The sequence below is a fragment of the Pocillopora verrucosa genome, chromosome 6 (genome assembly GCF_036669915.1).
Source record: "Pocillopora verrucosa isolate sample1 chromosome 6, ASM3666991v2, whole genome shotgun sequence".
In the NCBI taxonomy this organism is placed as follows: Eukaryota; Metazoa; Cnidaria; class Anthozoa; order Scleractinia; family Pocilloporidae; genus Pocillopora; species Pocillopora verrucosa.
Window position 1 is genome coordinate 3368509 of NC_089317.1, and position 24977 is coordinate 3393485.

The 24977-nt window shown below is 37.1% G+C and overlaps 4 protein-coding genes across 7 annotated transcripts in view; all 4 read right to left on the reverse strand.

The window, feature by feature from the left end:
- The window catches only part of LOC131778827 (NLR family CARD domain-containing protein 3-like), an 84464-nt gene that overhangs the window by 39621 nt on the left and 19866 nt on the right, over window positions 1–24977 (reverse strand). The window lies entirely within an intron of this gene.
- LOC131794477 (angiotensin-converting enzyme-like) overlaps window positions 1–24977 on the reverse strand; it is a 37260-nt gene that overhangs the window by 11884 nt on the left and 399 nt on the right. The window contains exons 2-4 of one of the 2 annotated variants that reach the window (XM_066168072.1): window positions 23421–23534; window positions 21669–21740; window positions 20986–21048 (exon numbers count right to left, since the gene is read on the reverse strand). The gene's annotated coding sequence lies outside the window, so the exon portion shown is untranslated. Of the gene's footprint in view, window positions 1–20985; window positions 21049–21668; window positions 21741–23420; window positions 23900–24977 lie in introns of those variants that run through there. The other variant, XM_066168071.1, reaches the window with a different exon arrangement.
- The window catches only part of LOC131774104 (NACHT, LRR and PYD domains-containing protein 3-like), a 38923-nt gene continuing 13994 nt past the window's right edge, over window positions 49–24977 (reverse strand). Inside the window, exons 1-9 of one of the 3 annotated variants that reach the window (XM_066168038.1) lie at window positions 14606–14770; window positions 14461–14533; window positions 13696–13756; window positions 13105–13165; window positions 12319–12391; window positions 11775–11847; window positions 6335–7049; window positions 5205–5498; window positions 49–2890 (exon numbers count right to left, since the gene is read on the reverse strand). In XM_066168038.1, coding sequence (XP_066024135.1) covers window positions 237–2890; window positions 5205–5498; window positions 6335–7031 — 3645 coding nt within the window. In that variant the 5' untranslated portion in view covers window positions 7032–7049; window positions 11775–11847; window positions 12319–12391; ... (2 more) ...; window positions 14461–14533; window positions 14606–14770 and the 3' untranslated portion in view covers window positions 49–236. Of the gene's footprint in view, window positions 2891–5204; window positions 5499–6334; window positions 7050–11774; window positions 11848–12318; window positions 12392–12470; window positions 12543–13104; window positions 13166–13695; window positions 13757–14460; window positions 14534–14605; window positions 14771–24977 lie in introns of those variants that run through there. The other 2 variants (XM_066168039.1, XM_066168037.1) reach the window with 2 other exon arrangements.
- On the reverse strand, window positions 16694–19516 carry LOC136281535 (uncharacterized). Its single transcript, XM_066168073.1, has 2 exons — window positions 19271–19516; window positions 16694–17363 (listed from the first exon to the last, which is right to left on the reverse strand). The coding sequence occupies exons 1-2, from the start codon at window positions 19308–19310 to the stop codon at window positions 16780–16782; spliced, it is 624 nt and encodes a 207-aa protein (XP_066024170.1). The 5' UTR covers window positions 19311–19516; the 3' UTR covers window positions 16694–16779.

A 24977-nucleotide genomic window follows, 5' to 3' on the forward strand; every position in this document is an offset into this window, starting at 1 on the left:
TGAGTAGTCTACACCCACAAACCAAGTACAGTAAACAATGTCGCCAGTAAAAAAAACCTTTATTACAAAATCTTTGCGGTTTTATTTACATTGAGCATAGCATGTCACTCCAATGATTAAAAGTACTTTACCTACTTGGTATCTTTGACCCAAATTAAGATTTCACTTGGAACTACTGATTTCGTTTAAATATAAAAATCTACTAAAAATTAATGAAACTATTAAAGTTAATGAAACTAATGAAAAGACAGCTTTAAAGCTGGTCGGTGTCTCCGAATTATAGCTTCAAGACTAGCTGCCATCTCATCATCATAAACTGACAGAGGAAGTTCTAGTGTGGTTAGCTTACAGCTCGGATGCTGTAAAGCTTCACATAGACTGGCAACACCGATATCAGTGATGTCAGTATCCTCCAGATCTAGTGTGGTTAGCTTACAGCTCGGATGCTGCAAAGCTTCACATAGACTGGCAACACCGATATTAGTGATCTCACAATGTTGCATACGTAGAGCGGTTAGCGTACAGTTTAGATGCTGTAAAGCTTTACATAGACAGGCAACACTGGTATCAGTGATCAAATTACAGAGTATACTTAATGCGGTTAGCTTGCAGCTTGAATGCTGTAAAGCTTCACATAAACTGGGAACACAGGTATCACTGATCCCTCTAAACGAAATACATAGAGTGGTTAGCTTACAGTTTGGATGCTGTAAAGCTTCAGAGAGACTGGCAATACCGGTATCAGTGATGTTATTACCCTCAAGATATAGTGTGGTTAGCTTACAGCTTGGATGCTGTAAAGTTCCACATACACTGACAACACCGGTGTCAGTGATCTCACTAAACCCCAGGTATAGTGTGGTTAGCTTACAGCTTGGATGCTGTATAGCTTCACCTATACTGGCAACACCGGTATCGTTGATCCCACTAGAATCCAGATTTAGTGTGGTTAGCTCACAGCTTGGATGCTGTAAAGCTTCACATAGCCTGGCAACACCGGTATCGGTGATCTTAATATTATTCAGACTTAGTGTGGTTAACTTCCCAACCAATAATCGATTAATAAAATCAACATGTTCAATACTCCAGTTAATGTAAGATAATATAAGTTCAGACACAAGACAGTGTTCATTTATCAGTAAATTAAAGACTCGTTGTATTCCAGACAGTGTTAGATGTGGTCCGAAAAGTCCTAACCTCTCAACTGTGACAAACTTATCGGTATACTTGTGTTGTGCCTCTCCAGCTTCCTCTTCATTTAGTTCACTGATAATGCCCAATACAAATGATACCGTAATGCAGTCTACATCTGAGTAACAACCTAAATCCATGACACCGTGTGAATTACAAAACGCTTGGGGATTCTCCCTCAAGAACTGTTTAGCGAATTCTTTGTTTCGATACTCATTAAGACACCTCATTCTAAGATAAGGAGGCATAAAGGGTGAATCTATCAATTTTTCCATCATTTCCTCGTTTGCGTCACGTGAGAAAAGGCCAGCCATGAATTGGTAAACCATATCAGAGCATTTCGCATCGGGAACACGATTTTCCCTTACAAACCAACGAGCGGCCAAGAATTCTTGGACGGTCAGATGTGTGAAGCTAAAGTGCTTCGTGGTTGTAATCAATTCGGTTCTGAAAGGCTGACCACAGTAAAGAAGACCGCTACCTTTCAGTTTGTTGACTTCTTCCAGTTCAAAATCGCGCTCCATCTCGCTTTCATCAAAAGTTGGCTTTCTTTCAACCAGCAGTTTAGCCGCTAATTTTGATAATTTCTCCAAAGTGTTCTTGATGACGGGAGGGGGCTTGAACTTCTCAGGAATTTCTTTTTGTCTGTATTCTGACTCGGCGCAGTGCTTGAGTTCAAAAATATCAACAAGTTTGGTATAAATGTCGGTTATTGAGACAGGAAGGTCATCAGAATTTTCTGATTCGGTTAGGGCATACTCCATCTCGAAGCACAACAGATAACAGAGCATAGGAATATGAGCAAAACTGACAAGATTCTCATTGTTCATGACATGTTTAAGTACAGCGTTCTTCATATTTTCGTTTTTCTTGAAGTATTTCTTTATGTACTCTTTGACTTGTTCTGCCGAAAAACCAGCAATTTCCACATACCGTTTATAACGGATTCCTCCCATCTTGTCCGATTCATCAGGTCGCGAGGTAATCATGACGATAGCCCCTTGCAGGATTTTTCCATTGATGAGTTTAGAACACAGTGCGGCCACCGGCATTTTACGTCTAACGTCATTGGGATGCCGTCCTTCTGAGTTTCCATCGATACTGGTTTTCTGAGAATACTCATCATAGCCGTCGAGAATTATCATTGCTTCCTTAGGATGATTTACAATGTACTCAAATGTTGAGTCGTTAATGTTACATTTGTCATTCAGTACCATGGAAAAGTTTAAGATTTCTCTTAAAGTCAAATGCTTTTTCTTAAGCAAATTCAATTGACGGAAAGTAAGCAAATACACAAACTTTAAATTGGGGATTTCAGTGTTTTCTCGTGCTTGAAATAGTTCGTTGTTGGCCCAATCGCGAATCACCTTCTGGCAAAATAGGGATTTCCCAATCCCTGCTTTTCCAACGACAAGAATAGAATTAGCAATTTCCTGATCATTAATCATGCCAAGAAATATTTCATTGCAGTGTTTGACTGGAGTAACGCTGACATTCCCGTAGTACTCAAGCACTTTTCTCCTTGAATAATATATCTCGTCATTCTTAATCAGGGCTTTTCTTCCATGTTGTATGAGAAGATTTGTGAATATTTCGTCTGTTTTCGCGTTGGAAATCGTGCGAGAGGCAAGCAGTTTGGGTTGGAACTCCGTTTGGCCTATGATGGAAGTCTTTAAAGCTGAAGTGTAAGCACTTACGGCTAAAATATAAAAAAGAAACATACTTAATAAATAACATGACCGCGAGGATAGCAGTTTATTGGTACTTTCACTCTGACTCCACAGGGTTTAACTGTTTTGAGGGCAGGTCAATTAACACACAGGCTTTGAAGAAAAAGATCTTAGGCTACATTGGTCTTACTCTTATTGATAAAAAAAAGTATAACAAACTAAAGGCACATTAGTACCACACATATTTCTAAGAAGCTTAGTCTTGCATGTAAATTTCAAAGCCTAGTGACTGACAGAGAATCAATTCCAGGATTGGATATCAGAGCCCCAACTCACGGACCCTATAATGGTTAAAAATCGGCGGTGGTTTGGGGAGGAAGGCCCCCCTCCGAGAGATCCTGGCCCCACCCCCATCAGATCCACTTGTCTGACACACAAATTCTCGAAACAACAGGATCACATAATACTATCCTAAAATAACCAATGGTAAAACTTAGGGTAGTCCTGTCAGAAGCCTAAAAGTAGACTATCCTGCTATCAGTAAGATCCCTGAATTGAAATATCTTCTGATTACAATATATCAAAAGTATCTATGAAAATGTTTAAAATATACAAAAAAATTAATAGGAAAAAAAGGCAATTAAGATAATTCACGTGAACAAAAATTATTATAAACAGAACAGCTATAATAACAAAAGATCTCTCAGCAACTTGCGTCCTTATCGCAGGCAGGTGTATTTGATTACTCTGCTGCGTAGCGCGCCAGTGAACCCTATTTAGTATTATTAAAAGTAAAATAATTCATAAAATACTAAGGGCAGTGTCTTTTGAAACATTTTTTACATAACTAGATTTAAAGAGTTTTCATCACACCTGCACGCAAATGTTGGCCGCTTAAGGGTTTCCATAGAAGCGTTATTCCTACCTCAAAAACTAAGTACATATGTTTAGTAAATAAAGCCTCTTGGTTGGCTAGTATGTCAGCTAAAAATGTCCACGACTGAGAGATTGTCCTAAAAATGAATAATTGGCCTACAAGCGAAGCTTCTAAGCCACATGTAAAATCATAGGGAAAAAATATCAGCCAAGAACATTATCAGCCGACATACAAGCAAGCCAGAAAAGGGTTTATTTATTCTATAACCCTTCCGTTAATTCTTTAGATCGCAAGAGAACCGCTCGCAAAAAAGCCAGTGTTGATTTGATGGCGGATGTCTATGTGCAACAAGCTTTTAATATCACTGGATTCTAAAAAACGAGTTCGCTTTTCTTCTGTGCAACAAAATAGAGATGAAAAGATAGAGCTTTGGTGCAGAGTATTTTCTGCTTCCTTTGTTGGAATAAGAACAGTCCATGGCTCTTAGAGAAAGATTTACTTAATCATGTGTCGAAACACGACGATTGTTGTGACAATCGTTTCCAGTCCTATCTAGTTTGGGCCAAAGTCGAGCTAAAAAAACAGTTGCGCATCCGAATGCCCCAAGTAAGCTCGATTGGATGGGAGGAGGGGATGGGAGAGTGTAGATCGAGGAGTAATTTTTGACAACCCCCCTTCCTCAATCACAAATTTCTGAATCCCCTCCCTACACTTGCCTATAGAGCGCCCGCAACAGCAAAGTCATCAAAAAGGTAAATGTTCATTGCAGATCTGAAGTCGCACAGGAAGAATAGCACTCAGTGGCAAAGAATGCAAAAACGTCAGGAGGAAGAATGTTTCTCGATCTGCAAGTTATTAACTAACCTCTCTGTGATAAAATCAATTATTCAGGGAAAGAACCGCAACATCAACAACGACAAAAAGTATATAATGACTTGGACAGAAATTAGAAGTTAGCATAGAATAAAGCAAAGTTGGTTGCAATATGTGGATCAAAATACACAGACACGAAATTTTTAATTCCATACAATGATCATTGAATTGTTTGTTTTCAGAGGTATGCATTACCAAATGGTTGACTGGCAATCAATACCAACTAAATAAAATTAAACATATTGGTATAATAAAAATAGGTTAATAAAACATTGATGATCTACTCTTTATCTTATCAATGACGTACGACTAAATCAATGGTGAAGATAATAAAAAATGTTTGGCAAATATTATTTTTATCTTATACGAGAGCTGCAGCATGAGTATTAAGGAGGGCCAGTAAAGCTATCAGAAGCATCCTTCGTTGCTTCTTTTTAACAAGTTCTACTTCTTGCTGAAAAGAGGTCAATGGAACATTTACAAGCGCCAGTTGTTGCTATTATATTAATAGTAATAGTATTAGTTTTTTTAAAATTTGATTTTAAACAGTTCTACCAAAAGTAAAGCGAGAAGCCTTAATTAAAGGTACATACCACTCTTTGTCTTAAATGTTCTGACATCTGGCTCACTGTCTCCTTGTTCGTTGACAGCAAACAGTTTTACTTCGTACTCTGTGTCATACTCAAGACCAGTAATCTTGAGGTGAGTTTCCACAATATTTTCTCGTTGAACCATTTCTGTGGATCCTGTCATGGGTTGTTTCCTCCATTCCAGACGGTATTTAATGCTGCAATTACTGCTGTTAGCCCCAGCTTCTGACCAGGTAACGACAAAATCCTTGTCAACTTCTGTTTCTGTATTTGTGATGGTTGGTTTCTCAGGTAAACCTGTTCAAAATGATCCTTCTTTAAAACTTTGTCTCTGATAAATGTGAAATACTTATTGTAACTAGCTAAAACACGAATATATGTCAATCCAATCACTTCAACAAGTAATACGAATGCAACGGGTCTTAACATGTCAGATCAAAACCATGATAACCTCGAAATGTACGTTTTGAATAATTTTGGTTTCATATACGCATACATAGATGATCTACAAAACTTGTTCTTTAGTCTGTCATACCCGTGGAAGTTTCGCACTCAGTCGATTTATACCCAGTCGGAATCGTTCGAATCCGACCCAGAGGTTGATGGGTAATCGTCCCAAAATTATTTGACCACCAAAACTCAGGACATCTTTCAAAATATGTTACCCACGAGTGAGTAAACAGATGTCAATGGTTGCGTACGGAAAGTAAGTAAAGAGTCAAACGAGTATTACAGATACAAAAAAAGTTCTGTAGTGTATACTTGTGACCTCCTTCACAATAAAAAGATCAGACCTCCCATTTCTGATTCCAGGCCTTAGATTTAGTGGTCGCACCCAGTTGTTAACGCGTTGTTAACGCGGCGGGGTGAAGGTCACTTGGCGGCACTGCAGTTATTAGGCGAGCGCTTAAAGCTTCACTTTATTTCCATGAGTGAACGCAACTGCGTAGAAATTTCTACCCATATTATGAATGTGACCATGTGAACCCAACAGTACCAATAAGACTCTCTCCCAAATAGGTTGTTTAGAATTATGAAGTGTAATATAATAACAAACACCACCCCTTCCCCCTCCCCCCTATAAACTGGCTATGGTAATTTGCAAGCAGTTAAACTATAAAATGTTCACTTACCTTGCAGTAACTCAATGTCTTCAGGGTCTCCAACCAAGTTTTCCAGATAGTTTTTCCTGTTACGGCACAAGTGTAGGACTTCCAATACACTAAACACCATAAAAAAGGCACCAACAGAGATAAAAGCTATATTTAGGTTCGATTTCTCCTTGTGATGAAGATCATTACATTGCAATGTTAGTTTTGTCTGGTTGAGTGGACTTGGCGTAGTTTGACTGTTGGTCTGCGAGATCTGATTAACATCACACTCAAAAACGGAAGGTAAAGAAATTTTCTGGTAACTGCAGACCAGCCCTACCATAACACCCAGGAACAATATTCGAAAGAATACATGGATGAGGTAGGTGCAAAGAAATGTTTTTGGGTCTTTTCTGTCTCCTGGTCTTTTTCGAAAGGTCACAGCACCATAAATTGCAAAGCTGATCCAGCATGCACACAAAACACCGAGTGTTATGGCAACAACATTCCGAGGTATTAATCCATGAGGCTTGGTAACTGTGGAAATGTAGCTGTTATAACAACGTTGTCTGATAAAATCACTAGGTTTGGGATCGCAGTTGAAGTTAAGTCTATCACTATCATGATACTTTTGTAGAGTGCCAAGAATGGAACCGAGCGATGCAGCAAACAAAATGCACTGAACTCCTCCAAGAGCAGTTTGGAACTTGATAACCGGTTTACACGTATCAAACATCATTCCATGAAGTATCAGTACCTGAGAAGGGAAATAAGAGAGATGATTTTTAATGCTTATGTACCAAATGATTTGATGACTTGTAGAGGGTAAACCTGACTTAGGAAGAGACATTAAAAACTTGTCTGAAATTTCTGCGTATACCTTATGTATTTAGAGAGAATTGTCATTCAAAAAAAATTGCGCCACCTATATAACTTGTGCACCAAACCTCAGGAGCCATTTTTAAATTTTATTACATTTCACTTTATCTTTTTTCTTTTTCGTTTCTCTTCTTTTTTTCCGTTCCTTTTTTTCGGAGGGGGGGAGGGGGGGGGAGTTGTGCAGTAGCCTACCTCGCTGCTCTGTCAACTATTGTTCATCATCATCTACCAAATATATTTGTTCACCCTTAATTAGTCTCAAATCATCATGAGATTAAACATGTCCAGTTAAAAAACGAGAGGAAAACAGAACATTATTTGTTCTGAAATGAGAAAAGGTTTCCGAGAGGAAAGCTTAAGAGAAACTGTTAGCTTTGAAGAACTGATAATGCCCAAGAACAAATGTAGTAGCATATTTTCGTGACGAATGAAGGCTATTGTCTTTATTATCCTTGAAATATTTTTACCAGGGAAAAATGATAACGAATGATTAAGTATTCTCTGCGCAAGGAATGGTTACTTTTCAGTGTTGTCTGGTACGACTTCATGAGCAAACAAACATTTCCCTTTTTCTTAACAATAGCTAATCACTCCCTTACCTGGAATTAAATTTCAAACGAACACATTTCTCATAGTATGCGTAAGGTTCGAAAAGTGGGGAATATCAGCTGGGGTATCCTGGGATATGCCCCAGCTTTAGCTCAGACATGTGCAATCGAGTGATGCTTTTAAACCAGTCGCACACCAGAAAAATTATGCGATGGATTACACGCGGCAGTATATTCCCCAAGCGATATTTCCTAATTTTAAACACATTCATCCAAGTTGATCAAATTCTTCATTTTAAATTTCAATTCATAATGAAAGACTGCTAGCTTTTAGCTGTATTAACCGAAGAAGGGCCATAGCATTTGTTTGTTCATAAAGTCCTAGAAGGGAAAAGTGGATATCTATCCAACAGATGCAGTTAACAGTAAACTGTCTAAAAACATTTTGTTCTTTGTGCTCCAAGTAAAAACAGGAGGCCAAATCCCACCAGTCCCAAGTGGGATTCCACCAATCCAATCGAGAACATCCCTACCTTCGTTGCCATTCTTCAGATATAAATTTTGCTTTTCCGGCTGGGCAATATTTTCAAACAAAGTCTTTTTAAGCGAATCAAACTGATTAATAACTTATTAATCGTCTCTTTTTTTACTCTCAAAGCGCTTTGGTTGCTGGCAGAAAATTGTTTTCGAAACGAATTTGTGGTAGCAAATGTGTCATTACATGAGTTGACTCGGGGCCTGAAATCAGTTTTCAACTAAATCTAATCCTTCACAAAAAGTAACTCAGAAAGTTAAAACTGTGAGTTGTTTATCGAATCAATCGATGGAACTTTCATTCATTTAATATCTGAATTCTCTCAAACAATTTTTTCGCTGTGGAAAAGTTTTAAGTCCTACTTCAAATACGCTTTCGGTAAGTCTTTTCAAGTCGATCTCTTCAATTTGGCCATTTGCTCCATAAATTACACCGCAAAAACCCAATAAATTAAATGATTAAATTATTTGGTGGAAAAAGACCGGATTTACACGCGCCAGTGCAGCAAACAAACGAGGAAACTCCTACAACTTCCAAACATACATTTGAGTTTACTTACAATTACTTTCCTTGTAATTTACAAAGGTATTCGTATACTAATCATCGATAGAAGTGAATAATACTTTCCGTAAGATCATTAAATGGTTTTGAAGGAAAAGTCGTCGTGACAGTCATTGAACTTGAGTTTGTTTACCAAACCCGTACTCTTGTTTTTTCTTTCAAAAATGTACATATGCTTATTTTTCTTACGCGCTCTCTAATTGACAGGTGAGAGATACTTGTAAAAATTATGTTTTAAAGTTTGTTTGAAAGCCTTTTAAATCACCTTTATCACCACGCAAATAAAAATATTTCGGTGAGGTCTCTCTCTTTAATTTGAATTATCTCTGTTTTAACTACCATTTACTCTCTCAGAAATTGTTCAGTTTAAGAGGGATCTCGCCGTAATTACGGCCCTGAATCATTCGGGTAATATTGGCAGGAATTTCGTGAATTTAAAAAAAAAAAACAAAAATGTTCTTCACCAGCCTAAGTTGATCCGTATCGGGAAAAACTGTGCCCTCTGTCTTGAGTACTGTCCTCGGCTTACAGCCCGGGCGGTATTCAAGACCTCGGGTACAGTTTTTCCCGATAAGGAACTCCCGGCTGGCGAATAACGTATATGTATCCTACCCTTGCTTCCTGGGATCTACTGTCTACAAGTGGGATGATGGATTACGCATCCTATACAAAATCCCAAGTAACGGCCCACATGGACAATTCTGAAAGTTTGTGAGACTTGTTTACAGCATACTGGGCATAAAATTCGCTTAAACCACAAGCAATCTTGTACTCCTCTATAGCCTATCAGTCACTCAGAAAATTCTGAAATGAATGGTGACCTTTGAATAGTTCACATTTGGTGCATTTGCTGGCTGATGTGCTTTTGGCTCATATGATCACACTTCGAGTTGTGGTCTAAAATATTCCAATTTCCTTCTAAAGTTCAATCTCTTGCACTCACCAAATCATTCCTAGTTTGTATCCAATTGCTTTGTGCGCAATGATAATTGTAATAAGAGCTATATGAATGCCTTTTTTCATTCCATATTATGCTCCAAGTCTCCACCATAGCATTTAAAAGCAATTCCTTTTTCTCTATTAGAAAAACCTGGAAATAAATGGTTATTTTTGAAAGTACCGTAATTGCTAAGCATGCCCAGGAGTACAGTTATAGCCGAGGTTGAAATTTGGTATATTCATAGCCCAAAATGCACTTTTCCACTCCAAACTGTGGTTTAAAAGTTCCTATTTCCAATTTGAAGTTCAACAGTTAAAACCTTTTTAGAGAGAAACATGTAAGTCCCAGATGGCATCCCACTTTTCCCACCTGGAATACCTGGTGGGAGGCAGGATCACAGTTGGGATGACCTTAAGACCCAGGTGTGACAGATGGGATTCCGCTAATCTCACCTGGATTGCTGGGTGCAAGGCAGGATCCCAGTCAGGATTACCTGTAAGTCCCAGGCGGGAAAGGTGGGATCCCACCAGCATTGGAAAGATCTCCAATGTGGGGGAACTTACACAAGGGGACGTATACAAACAACAAAAAGAAAAGCAGGAGGGGGGCTTACACCGTGGGACGTATGCAAAGAAGGAAGAGAAAAGCTGAAGGGTGGTTACACCGCGGGGTGTATACAAACAAGAAAAAGAAAAGGTAAACAGGGGGGTCTTACTTGTCAATTACTAGAAAAGTAAATTCTAGTTTCTACTTGTATATACATCAATAGATTAAGTTACATAACATGAAGTAAAGAAAAGTTGTGATAATAATAACGTGCAATTTAGACAACCTTGTTTACTATTAACAGTTTAAAGTACAGAAAGAAAAACATTTTCACTGTACAACGACAGGAGTAATATTATAATAATAGAACCTTTAATCCTTTACACCCTAACATTAGTGTTCATATTCTCCACTGACACTGATCTCTCTACATTTCCTGTGGTAATGACAAGGAGAATTTGTGTGACAATCAGGTCGGCTTCTTAAATTGGAGATTATTTCTGTTATTCCCACAACCCTTCTACTTGATTCAAGGGTGATACTGTTAGGACAAATTAGAAGCCAGCCACTCCAAGGGATTTAAGAGTAACAAAGGAAGACACACTAAGGGTTAATAAACGGGTGAAAATCTTCCATCTGGCTTTTAAATGTATATTGATTATATGGTCGGTACATTTTAGACGTTAGAGGGTTGGACTTCAGTGTTAATGTTATGAAATGTTTTAATAAGTACATGTAGGTTGTTGAGGTAAATGTTGAGTTTAGTACGATGAATGGCTTCATGTAAAAATACATGCACGTGCAGCAAGCAATTATACTGGAGGTAAATTACACTGCTCTTAAATATATTTCTTTTTTCAGATTAGTTTGAATGCCGTAAAGCTAAACAAATATTATATGCAACAACTGCAGCCTGCATGAAGACTAAGCTGTGAAACTGACTTTCTTGGCCCTCTCCCCCCCCCCCCCCTCATACTTACTTCCCAGTTCAGACTCCACATTCCAAATTCCCTTTCTTACATTTCCAATTTAAAATCCGACGGACCGAAAGCTAGAATATCATGACAGACGCTTATTTTCTAATACTTATTGCATCTTTAAATCGTACAAGAAAACTACGTTCACTATTAACAATGCAGCAAAGAAAACAAATTGGTTCCAACAGCTCAGCTTGAGGGACATTTCCGAAGTGTTTCCGTTTCAGACCATTTCACTTTCGAATTCCGTTTTCATCAATTTCCAAAAGCAAATTTGACTCTAACATGTTTGCGTTATACGTCAGACAAAGAAAAAACTACTTGCGAAATTCAGATTTTACCCACAGTAAAATTTAGCTTACACATACTTATAAGCTTGCTGAGTTTAAAGAACTGGGAAGTTGTCATTAGTGACGGTGTGCGTTTCTTTATGCACGATTCGTAAATATCCACACATAATTATTTTACGATGGTTTGTCAAAAGGGTTTTTCTTACCTTAAGCTTTGAGCATCTCTCCTGATATAGACACAACGTGCCACTCACTGCTTGAAGTCGATTCGACCAACAGCTGTCGGAAAAAAAGTGATACTAATTCAATGCAATAACTGGGCTTTCACTGCCGAGATCTCATTTTTAGTATTCCTAACTGTCTGTTTTGAGCGATTATGTGAATCAATGTAGAGTGCGTATGGGTCTGTCAATTCTCGGAAAGAGTTAGGCGAGCATTTGTGAGCCCCAGAAAACAGGGAGATAGAACGGGAGAATTGAAGGTAATAACTTGAATGCTTGTTGAGTTGCTCAATTTGTTTTCTTTACTGCTAATGTTTGCGTTATACGTCAGGCAAAAAAAACTACTTTCGAAATTCAGATTTACCCACACTAATATTTAGCTTACACATACCAATAAGCTTGCTGAGTTAAAAGAACTGCATCGGAAGCTGTGAGAAGCATTATTGACGGTGTGCGTTTCTTTATGTGCGATTCGCAAATGTCCCCACATAATTATGCTACGATGGTTTGTTAAAAGCGTTCTTCTTACCTTAAGCTTTGAGCCCCTCTCCTGATATAGACACGATGTGTCCCTCAACGATTGAAGTCAATTCGACCAACAGCTGTCGGGAAAAACTGATATGAGTTCAATTACATTTTAACCCAAATGAAACCCCTCGGTTTCGATTCTCCATCAAATACCTCAAGTTGAAGGTTGTTCTTCAAATCGTCTGTCTCGTACCCGTACCTCTGGCCCCAAAACTTATTTTCTATATGTCAACAAGTAAATTGCTCTTTACGAATTTTAAAGACGTTACATTTAGTTCGCGTCCGTCGATCCATTGTTGCTTTGCAGTGATGCGATTCTTCGAGAATTGGGGCGTCGTCTGTCAGATCAAGCGATCACGTATACAGACAATCTTACGTCAATCATATTATACTAAAGAATCAAAAGCACTCATCCGGATGACTTAGTGCAACACAACAATGAAATGGCTGTTGTGAAATGCAAATGTTACGACAAAGTTCCAAAATACTGCAATCCCACGGTCTTTCACCGCCAAGATCTCATCAGTAATATTCCTTTCTGTCTGTTTTAAGCGATAAATGTGAGTCAATGTACAGTTCGTACGGATCTGTCGATTCTCGGAAAGAGTCAGGCGTGCACTGTTCAGCCCCAAAACAGGGAGATAGAACGAAAGAACGAAAGTAATCACGTCAATGCTTGTTGAGAGACTCAATTTGTTCTTTTATGTGACGTACTAATTTTATGTGATCTACTGCATGTAGGCGTAAATGTTTCCTTATTTAAAGACTCAGAGGATTATGAGCTTACCTTTGCAATGACCTTCTTTACTCAGTGTTCACTGTTGCATCTTCGCGGAAGGAATAGTTTTCTAGATAAAATAAATGATAAGTTAACATGTACAGGGAACCTCAAACTGTCAACCGCCATCTTGTTGTTGGTTAAGGTTGGGCCGTTGGTCTGTTCACGCGAACTAAATCTAAGTGGAATGTTCCTCGTTCTACTTGTTCCATATTTTTAACTTATACTTAAATGCAATGTTTGAATTCTGTAGGATGTGGACGCGTTTGAAGATCAAAAAGTAACGAAACATGTTTCAAGACTCTTAACAAAGGTCGCAGATAATAACATTTCATTTCAAGGGTGCAAGGTTTGCCACTTGCAAGTGATGGAACTTATGACAAAAACGATACCAAATGTGTGTCGTATTTTATTTACACTTTAAGCTGAAGCGTCCTTAAGCTATCCTTCCCTATCCTACCCTAACCAATGAAAGTAATCACTTCAATGCTTGTTGAGAGACTCAATTTGTTCTTTTATGTGACGTACTAATTTTATGTGATCTACTGCATGTAGGCGTAAATGTTTCTCTTATTTAAAGACTCGGGATTATAAGCTTACCTTCGCAATGACCGTCGTTATTCAGTGTTCACTGTTGTATCTTCGCGGAAGGAATGGATTTCTAGATTAAAAAAAATGACAAGTTAACATGTACAGGGAAACTCAAACTGTCAACCACCATCTTGTTGTGGGTTGAGGTTGGGCCGTTAGTCTGTTTACGCGAACTAAATCGCAGTGAAATATTCCTCGTTCTACTTGCTCCATATTTTAACCTATACTTGAGTGCAATGTTTGAATTTTGTTGGACATATGTGCGTTTGAAGATCAAAAAGTAACAAAAAAAACGTCTCGAGACTCTGTACAAGGGACGTGGATGGTAACATTTCATTCTAAGGATGCAAGGTCTACCACTCGCAAGTGATAGAGTTTATGACAAACACGATGCCTAATTCGTGTCTTGTATTGCTCACACTTTAAGCTGAAGTGTCCATAGCTACCCTTCGCTAGCAACGGTTTCAATGTAAGGCCTAGGCACCAAAATCGCTCTGTTAAATTAAGCAGTAAGCAACGAAGTAACCGAAGAGTGACAAAGACTTCGACTCAAGCATGTTTGCGTTATAAGTCAGACAAAAAAAACTACTTTCGAAATTCAGATTTTACCCACGGTAACATTTAGCTTACACATATCAATAGGCCTGCTGAGTTTAAAGAACTACACGAGAAGCTGTCACAAGGATTATTGACGCCGTGCGTTTCTTTATGTGCAATTCGTAAATGTCCCCACATAAGAATTTTATGATGGTTTGTTAAAAGCATTATTCTCACCTTTGGCTTTGGGCCTCTCTCCTGAAATAGACACGATGTGTCACTCAACGCTTGCAGTCGATTCGACCAACAGCTGTCGGAAAAAACTGATGTGAGCTCAACTCAATCAAATAAAACCTCTCGGTTTCGATTCTCTACCAAATACCTCAAGTTGAAGGTTGTTCTTCAAATCGTCTGTCTCGTACCCGTGCTTCTGGTCCCAAAACTCATTTTCTACATATCAACAAATGAATTGCTCTTTACGAATTTTAAAGACGCTGCATTTAGTTCACTTCCGTAGATCCAGTATTGCTTTGCAATGCTGCGATGCTTCGAGAATTAAGGAGTCGTCTGTCAGATCACGCGATCGAAGACAATCATACGTCAATCACCTTTTACCAAAGAATCAAAAGCACTCATCCGGATGGCTGAGTCCAGCACAACAATGAAATGGCTGTTGTAAAATGCAAATGTTACGACAAAGTTCCAAAACACTGCAATCCCTAGGCCTTACACTGCCAAGATCTCATTAGTAATATTCCTTACTGCCTGTTTTGAGTGATAAATAATCAATCGTGTAGAATCTTTTCAGGAGAGATTTGTAGAATGCGAGAGACAGTGAACCCCACCGAAGGGGTTTACAATAAAAAAAATTGGGGGCGCTAAATACCAAACGACGAGATCGCGAGTTGATCAGGCGGAATGCGGCCTGTAAAAAGGAAAAAACTAGAAAATTCCCTTGTTGTCATTTATAGCTCCGCCACTAAAATTACATCAAATACGAGAACCCGTAAAGAACACTTATTTGCTGAAGAAATTATTGTAATACATAATACAGATAACTGTATGAACACTAGTCCCCGTTTGGTGCGAATTTGTCCGTAGACATTATCTGTTCCAAAATGCGAAGTTTTCAGAGAACGAAACTCGAGGAAAACTATGAACTTCGAGGAACAAATAATGTTCAAGGATAAATTTAAGAGCATATTTTTTGCCAAATAGAGGCTATCGGTGTTTATTACCCTTCAAATATTTGTAAAGCGCGGGAAACTAAATTGTTTACAATCAGTTAACATTTCCAACGTGGGATGTTCAATGTTCTTTAGAACGACTTTATCAACAAACAAACATATCCTTTCTTCTGTAACAACCACATAATGAGAAGATAGAAAAGAAGGATTTTTGCCCTTTTTCGAAAAATCCATGAAGTCTCTTAAATATTTTTTACATTACTCACCTCCTCCCATATGTCGTAGCTTATTCCAATATCTCACTTCACTGGAGTTAGCTGAGAAAGAGAGATAAAGGAGAATGCAAAAAACTTCAAGAGACTTCTGAATTGTTTGAGAATGGGCCAGAACCCGGGTTTTCTATCTACTAAACGCGCTCTTATCCTGAATTGAACTTTAAACAAAGACTTTTGGTCTCTCTAAATTGGTGGACGTTAGGTTTGAAATAGAAATAATCATTCCGATAGATCATTGAATATTTCCCAGCTGGGGAATATTTGGAGCTTATTAACTTCGTTTATTTAGCTATTTTGCTCAACTTGTACCAAAGAAGGAAATTGATCGAGGACATTTTTTGTTAAAATATTTGTGAGTGTTCGAGTTACACGTGAAAAGTTTACTGAGACAACTATCGGTTGAATCAGAAAACTTCAACCGCATACTGGAGTACTGAGCACATTTACAATTAATGTTAACAATTTACTGAGACAACTCTCGGTTAAATCAGAAAACTTTAACCACATGCTGAAGCGCTGAGCACATTTAAAATTATTCTTCTGTGCGGTAGCGACGGGAAGAAACCAAAATTGTGGCTACTGGAACAGACTTGTAAGGTAAGCTTTAATTTGTAATTAAAGGTCCTAGTAAAGCGTAGACACTTTAACGCCGCAGAATTTGCAACTCATCCTGAAATTTTGAAGGTAACCGGCTGTTTAACTATTGGGACAGCGTTGTACTTTTTTCTAGACCATAAAACGTTAATGTCAAGTGCAAAATATTTAAGTGAAACTTCAAAGATACGTACCATTCATGAACAAATAGAGAAGCCTCGACTGTGATCTGTTCGGTTGTAAAGCACCGAGGAAGCGGCTAGAGCACGAAAGAAGTGTAGGGAGAAAGACGAGACTTAATGGAGTGTTTCTCCCCACTTCTTAAGTGCTTTACAACAGAACAGAGCACAGTCAAGGTATCTCCAGTTATTTTATAAAAAAGAATCCGTCAAATTCCCCACGCCTTACTTTCAATTTTCAACATCAACTTTATTTCCAAAGCGAACAACAGTGTCGTCAACATACTCTATACTCTAATAAAGCACGCTGCAATGAGCCCATCAGAATCCTTGTTGGAATGGTTCAAATAATCTCATTGGTTGAACAAGACTAAAGTTGTCAAATGTTGAGTAATCAATGTTACATTTGTCATCCAGTAACGAGGAAAAGTTTGAGATTTCTCTTAAAGCCACACAGTTATTTTCAAGAAAATTCAATTGACGGAAAGAGAGCAGATACACAAATTTCAAATCGGGGATTTCACTGTTTTCTCGCACTTGAAGTAATTCGTTGTTGGCCCAATCGCGAATCACCTTCTGGCAAAACAAGTATTTCCCAATCCCTGCTTTTCCAATGACAAGAATAGACTTAACATTCTCCTGATCATCAATCATGCCTAGAAATATTTCTCTGCGTCGCTTGACTGGAGTACCGCTGACTTTTCGGTAGTACTCAAGCTCTTTACTCCCTGAATAATATGTCTCGTCATCCCTGATCAGGGCTTTTCTTCCATGTTGTATGAGAATATAAGTGAATATTTCGTCTGTTTTCGCGTTGGAAATCGTTTGAGAAGCGAGCAGCTTGGGTTGGAACTCCGTTTGGCCTATAATGGAAGTCTGTAAAGCTGTACTGTACGCACTTACCGCTAAAGGATTAAAAATAAATGTACTTAATAAATGATATGAACACGAGGATAGGAGTTAAACTACTTACATTCTTACTCCACACTCTTCAACTCTTTCGAGGAAAAGCCGATATTAACACACACAGCTTTTAAGAAAATAAAGATCTTTAGCTCTGATCTTAATACTTCGTATCAAAACAATCGCAACGATGAAATGCGTCGACAGTCACGCGCTGTTGTCAGATTTTTTTTTGTCAAATTTTAAATGTTTTGAATGAAACAGTGTAGCACCTATTTGTTGAAAGAAATGAAGAAAAGCCGTTCTTGTTGTTGCCTGTAATCAGTTGCGGGTAAAAAACGACTATATTTTGCCGTTAAATAAATATCGCTACATTCAATTCTCACCGAATTGGCGTGACATTGCAAACTCTAGAAAACATTTCACTAAAAGAATCGAAAATGGTTTTTCTATTCCGATAGATTATTTCCCCCTACTGCCCTTAAAGAACCAATTTCGGAAACACTCTAGTTTGGGAAAGAAGGCGGCCGCGTGGGGAAATTTATCCGCGACTCAAATATTTCTCTCTCTTTCGCTTATTAAAATGCAACGCAATTTTCTAGGATTATGTATCTCTAAAACAAAACGGGGAAAGGATATCAGTGAAACAATGCTCTTTTCTCTTTTTCAAAGGATTAAGCCTGGCAATTTTCAATTCTGCATAGAAGCATAATAGAGTCTGTCGTATCGGTCATTGTTAAAACTGTCTTTGTTTGATGCTTCTTTTCGACATAGGAAAAGTATGGCGGACAAAAATATTCACCGAAAAATAAATATTTCTTTACCAGCTTCAATTATGACAGGGGATTAAGTTTGGGTGATAAAACAAAGGATTATGTTGACAGAAATACCGGAGGTAAATTATATTCGTTACATGAGGTCACACAACTTGGGTAATAGTCACGGTGAAAATTTGCATATTTGAGCGGTCGAACGAAAAAATTCATTTCTCGAAAACTAAAATATATTTTCACAAAAAAACTACGCCACAATTATCAGGACATATTGGGCTACAAAATATGAAAGTACGAGAGAAAACGAATTTGGGCGACTTGCCACAGTATTTCAAATTTGTTTCATGGATGCTGAGATCCTCTCTTAAATGTACTATCTATCAAAAAAATTGTGTTCGAAAAATGACAAAATCATATGGAACCACCAGAGTCTCTCACTAGTAGCTGATGGAATCGACAGATGGGACTGTGAAAACCCACTTAAATCATTGGAGAATTTTTCACTTAACCCTTTAACTCCCATGAGTGACCAAGACAGAATTTCTCCTTACAATTGCAATACAATATCAACCAGATAGTGATGAGAATAAAGAAAAATATCAATTTGGGGATAATTAGTTGATCCAATACTAAATTTTCTGAACTAACATTATAAGAATTGTATAGTTGACAGTAAGGAGAAGTACAAATTTGATCTGGGAGTTAAAGTGTTAGGCACTTAAACACTTTGATTGTCAAAATCTAATTAGTAAGTCTTCTAACTGTCTGCCATGCAATTCTTATGATGGACAATTCTTATGATTGAAGAATTTGGTATTGGATCAACTAATAATCCCCTAATTGATAATTTTTCTTCATTCTCATCACTTGTTTGCTTGATGTTGTATTGATATTTGATGGGAGATTGGCCCACAAAATTTTCCCCTTTCTCTCAAGCTCTTATCCCATCAAATTAAAAACTTAAAATAATCAGAACTTGATGACTGGCATTTTCCAATACTTAATTTTACTTTGTTTCACTTTGAGTTCCCATTGGCTCCCTGTGATGTTTTCCTTTGTTCTGATTGGCCATTATCATAACTCAAACAAAAACATTTGAAAAAAAATTAAAATAAATACTGAGATTGTACATGTACCTATCAGCTCCTGTCTTCTTGTTGTACACTCATTAACCATGTCTTCTGGGGTGACACCTTATACCACTTTGGACCTGTTAGTTAATAATTTAAATCAGCAATGGTTGTTTAACAAAGAAAGAGCCAATTATCATATTTCAGCTAAATTTTTTGGGAGATTTTTAGCTCAAGTTATGGCATCTTAATAATAGCTGGATAAGGGTTTAGCCTTCTGATTGGCTAAACAGCTAAATAAAAATAAAATAAAAGTCACGAGAATGAATGATCTTACCCATGATTTCCCTCAAAGTAATAAGCCTTCCAGCACACAAGGTCAATGACCCCTTTTACCTCAGATTCCAAACCAATTGGCAACTGAGTGAAGGCTGCAGTGTGTTGTAACTTTGCTCTGGGGAAATAATTTTTCACTTTTTCTTATAGGAAGTTCCTTTGATATACATTGTGGAATAAAAATCAGCAATAGAAACAACCAATTTTTTCACCTCCCCAAGTCATTTTCAAATATTAAAAATTAGCATATAAATGTAATAGTTTAAAAAAAATAAACAGATGAATATGTAACAAGCATCTTCTCAAATGTAGTGGATGATCTTTCCATTGTTCTTGTCAACTCTTGAAAATCTCTGTGTCAATCCAATCCATAGTCATAGGAATTCAATTGTGGTCTCACAGTTGACATGTTTAATGCTACACTGTTCAGGTCATTTTTTGCAAACATTTTGTTGTTTCTCATTTGTTATATCTATATAAATTTTTATGTTGTTCCTTCTCTAGGACCACATTCTCTCCCCATATCATCCATTCTGTAGACCTTATCATTTCAATCATTCTTGGGGGTTTTTTAAGAAAACCCAAGGGCTTCACTTGTTTTTCAAATTTTGGCCAGATATGATCTCCTCTCTGAAGGAATTTAAGTCTTGACATAAAAATTTGTATTGATAATCAATTATCCGAAACTATTTTTAATAATAGCACAGTGCTTGGACTGCAATCATTTTTCCAACACAAATTCAAATTAGAAATAAGTGCCATAAGGCATAAATGATCACACTACAATTGCACACTGAACAATTTTCAGAAACCTGATAACTCATCTGTAAAAAAGCTCAAAGAAGAAAAGGCACTTTTTTCCCATTCAAAATCTAAATACTACACTACCTTAAGATACTGACAGTGCTAAATAAATTACTTACAGCTTGCTGTCCTAAGTTAAAATTACAAAACTGTTTAACCTTTTTTTTTTTTTAATTTTTTCTTTACTTTTTTCAACATAGTAATGTAAGGTAATGTAGTATTGTTATTGTGCCACGATAAAAAAAAAAACCCTTGAAAAATCAATGAGAAATTTACCCTTTCACTCTCATAATTTGGTTTTTCAGCATCACATAAGTCCAAGCTTCAAAACCCCTCTCCCCCTAACTAGCAATCCCTCACACATTTGAACCTTTGAAGATGGACTCATTAAAATTCCCACCTCACTGCAGGTGTACATGTATGTTGCTGACAAGAGCTTTTACTTTTCACACACATAAACATCATAACTACATGTTCATCTGTTTTTGATGACAATTCAAACTTTAAATCCTTTATGATAACAGTAGGATACTCTGTAACAAAGCTGTGACAAGTTCAGAAAAGTACCTTCAGAAATGTATAAAGAACTGTAAGGAGAATATACATCCTGATGTTAGGGAATAAATGGTTGATAGACTCACCTGGTGTGTCAATAATGTTGATGTTTGTATCTTTCCAATTGACATACAGTATGTTACTGCAGACTAAACAAACATACATATATACAGTTGTATCTTCTTGAAATATACAAAGAATATTATTTCATTATGCAGATAATATTGAAACACCAAAATTTCTGCTGTGTCTAAGACATAGCATCTTCACTATGCCCTGTGAACATATTACAAAAGATGTAGCACTGTTTCTATGGTAACCATATATACAATCTTAAAATTGTATATTCAAAACATTTTTTTTTCTTGATTTACGATAACAAATCAAATGACCTTGAATTTAACTTTCTTGGGAGTTTTAAAAAGATTAAAAACAGATCTCTCTAGCCAGGCTCAAATTCAACAGTGGTTCATTACATATATATGAATATCTTGCATTTGAAGTCACAATGATGAACACTATTTAAGCAGCAGTGAAACAGTGCCTGAAAAAAATTCACGCCTGTATATTTGAACCCATTACCCTGCAATTCAAGTGTAGTGCTCTACCAACTAAGCTACAGGGCTGTAACAAGCCAACTGGGAGCTAGTCAATTTGTTGGTTTGTAATAAACCTGTGAGTAATGAATAAATGACTGTGAATATATGAATGTCATACATTTGAACTGTGGTTTATTAAATAAATCATAGTACTGTTACTTAATACCAACCTGTATGGTTATTCCTCGCTGTTTCAGATCCATGGAATCCATAGTGGCTCCTACATTGTCCTTACCTCGCACCTGGTTAGAAAATAAGGATGAATACCAAACAACCAAATCAAATCCATGGATATATCAACACATCTTTCTTGGGCAAAGAATTTGTTTCTCATCAATAAGGTATAAAAAACCCTGACATATATTGAATTAAACCTTTAACTCCCAAGATCTGATGGTTAATTCCCTCCTCTAGCTGCCACATATTTCCTTGTAACTTAGTTATGAGAATTTGGTGTTAGATCAAGACAACAACCTGTACCTGATAAGTTTGAGAATTCTCTTTTTCTCTTTGCTGAATGAGGTATGGATATTATAGAGAGAAGTTACATGTTAATCACTCCTGGGAGTTCAAAGGTCAATGTTTGTGAGCTACAATAAGATTATGTATCTTGTCTCTTCTCATTTGTTTGTCATAAGAAGTCTGATCATACTGGTGAGAGTGGTTCCCTGAAGGACTGTTGTTGGTAGAAGTGACTCAAGTTTTAACAATACCAGTGTGTTACAGTATAATCTAACAATCAGAAAGAATGCTATACTCCTTTAGACTTCACTACTTTATTAAACAACTTGTGATATTTTCAATGCCGAGCAAATCCTACAGGCAATACAGTAATTATCCTAATTAAACTTACTTAAGCCCATGACAATCTATATCTTTGCTCACCACTGACACAAACTCACAGTTTTCTCTAAAGTTCCCTGAATTAAACAATCTTCACAATAGCTCTCTCTCTCTCTGTCTCTCTGTCTCTCTCTCTCTGTATAGCTTTCCAAGCAGCCATTCACTTCTGACAACAACAACTTCTACTACAGGACTAAGTCCTCATAGACATTTAAAAAGTATTCTAGAACATTCCGGAAACTTACAACACAACTATTTCAGTGGACTGGTATTACATCATAACTGCATGACCTAATAAAATATTCTGTTATGTTCCATGGAATGCTTCTCAGCATGACAAAACATTCTTACCAGAAAATGTCGAGATACTTATTTCTACAGTCACTATCCAAAACAAGTGGAAGTCATAATCATTTGACACAGGTGGTGATGTCCACCAAGGTTGTCAAATCGTCAGTCACTACTGCCAACAACAATCCTTTCCAGGCCAACTCTAACCCAGACAATCAGACCATGTCGTCAAATATTATCACTGCAAGATGTCAAACTTGGCTACTTAGAAATAACTGATTGTAGAAGTTGTGGTTTAAACTGAAACTTAAAATCAATCTGATTTTAACAAAGTTCCTAAAATATTTCAGAGATTAAGAACTCTAATCAACCTACAGAAGTTTGATACCACTTAACTTTAAGTAAATTTTCATCCACAACACACATTGAGAAGGAAAACCTGCCTTAAAAACTTTAACAGGAAATCAAAGGCCAAAAATCATTATTTGTATAATCACTCAAAACCCATGGGAAATTGGCTTTGAATTGTTACAACATACATCAAAGTCCATTGGAAAAATAATTTTTTTGGTCGTGTCGCGAGCATGGGACTAAAAAACATTTATAGTCCTCATGAGGAACAGAACTTCAGACCTTCAGATTCCCACTTTGATGCTTTACTACTGAGTCACAGAGACTTTGCTGTGAGCTCAATTGTTACAAGGTCCACATGTGAGATGCATCCAGCAAAGTAGGATTGCTAGAGTTGAAAGCATTTCTAAAGGCAAATCAAAGTCCATTGTTCTCACCTCATGCATTTGACTGATTCTTCCAGTATAAAACAAAAGTCTCTCTGCGAGTGTGGTTTTTCCAGAGTCAATATGGGCAGAGATACCAATATTTCTGATTTTTGACACATCCTTCTGTCAAAAAAGGAGACACTGCTATGTGTATGCCCAATGTACACGGCCATGCCCAATTCACAAATTGAAAGTGGTTTAGCATGGTCTGTACTGTTATCGACAATGATATTCATTATCACAGAGGTCAAAATTTGCTGCAGACTCATGCGGCCCAGCCAGGTGAATCAGCAAAAACTTTTGAGCACTGTGATGACAAACATCATTGTCTAGAGACCACACTAAACCACTGTCAATTCTTTTTTACCACAACAGTGATGTCAAACAAAATGATCCTATCACTGATAAAGGCATTGCATGACAAGTTGATGCAAGCAGCCAAATTGGCCAATCAGATAGCAACATTACTGCTGATCATGGAAAAAAATGTTTGGAAAATACTCGTGGCATCCAGTAATTAAAAATTCCTTAATTTCAAGGGCCTGCATTTCTCAATGAAAACTGAGGAAAAAAATCTAAGTTTTCGCTAATTAATGTCAGTAGTAGCTGGAAATAGAGTGAGGTAACAAGAAAATACCATTCATTGGGAATAAAAGATAAGGCTGTGTTTAAATGTTAGCCAGTTGAGTATTTTCACATAATTTCTGCTGAAAGATTATTTTTTAGAGTATCAAATGTTAGTTTAGAAATATTACACATGACTCCAAAAATTATTTTGGCCTTTTTACTGTAGAGCACAAATTATCAGAGCTGATGCATAATATAAAATTGCTAGGTTTTCAACAACTCTGAAACATTTCTCACCTAGTGATTTCATGTATCTAAGTAAATACTTCAAAATTTGTCCACTAAAAATACACAATTTTTGGAGTTGCTTGGCATTTCTAAACAATTAATAGGTTTGCATGAGAAATTTTGTGAGAATTTGGTGAAAATTTCAGAGTGCAAGTCATTTTGAGCCTATGAAAAAAAAAACCTTTGAAGTTCACCAAAGAAATTTGGAATCTCCAATGCTTGACCTTCAAAGATATGATTGTTTATTCTCCCTTCTTGCTGTGTCACTTTTTCTGATAAATTAGTTGTAAGAACTTGGTATTTGATCAAGATACCAGATAAGTTTGAGTATTCTCATTAACTGTTTGCTGGAGAATGGATGGATATTATTGGGAGAAGTTTCATGTTAATCACATTGGGGAGTCAGAGGGTTAATGAACAGCCTGTGAAAGTTATCACTGACTGTTGAACTCAAAGGAACATTTTCACCGACAGTTTTGAAAGACTGTTCCTTGTAATAAAAATGATTTAAAAAATCTATTTCTTTAACATCGGTGAACATGAAGTCAAAAACTGTCTATCTCCATGAGAAAGTCGAGCACTCACTGCTACTCCAGAGGCAAAAAAACTAATCTTAACCTACAAGAAAAAACATTTGTTCATGAGATTCAGTATAAATTACTAACCAAAGAGAAGCACGACAAATACAAATCAGATACAACGGTACATATA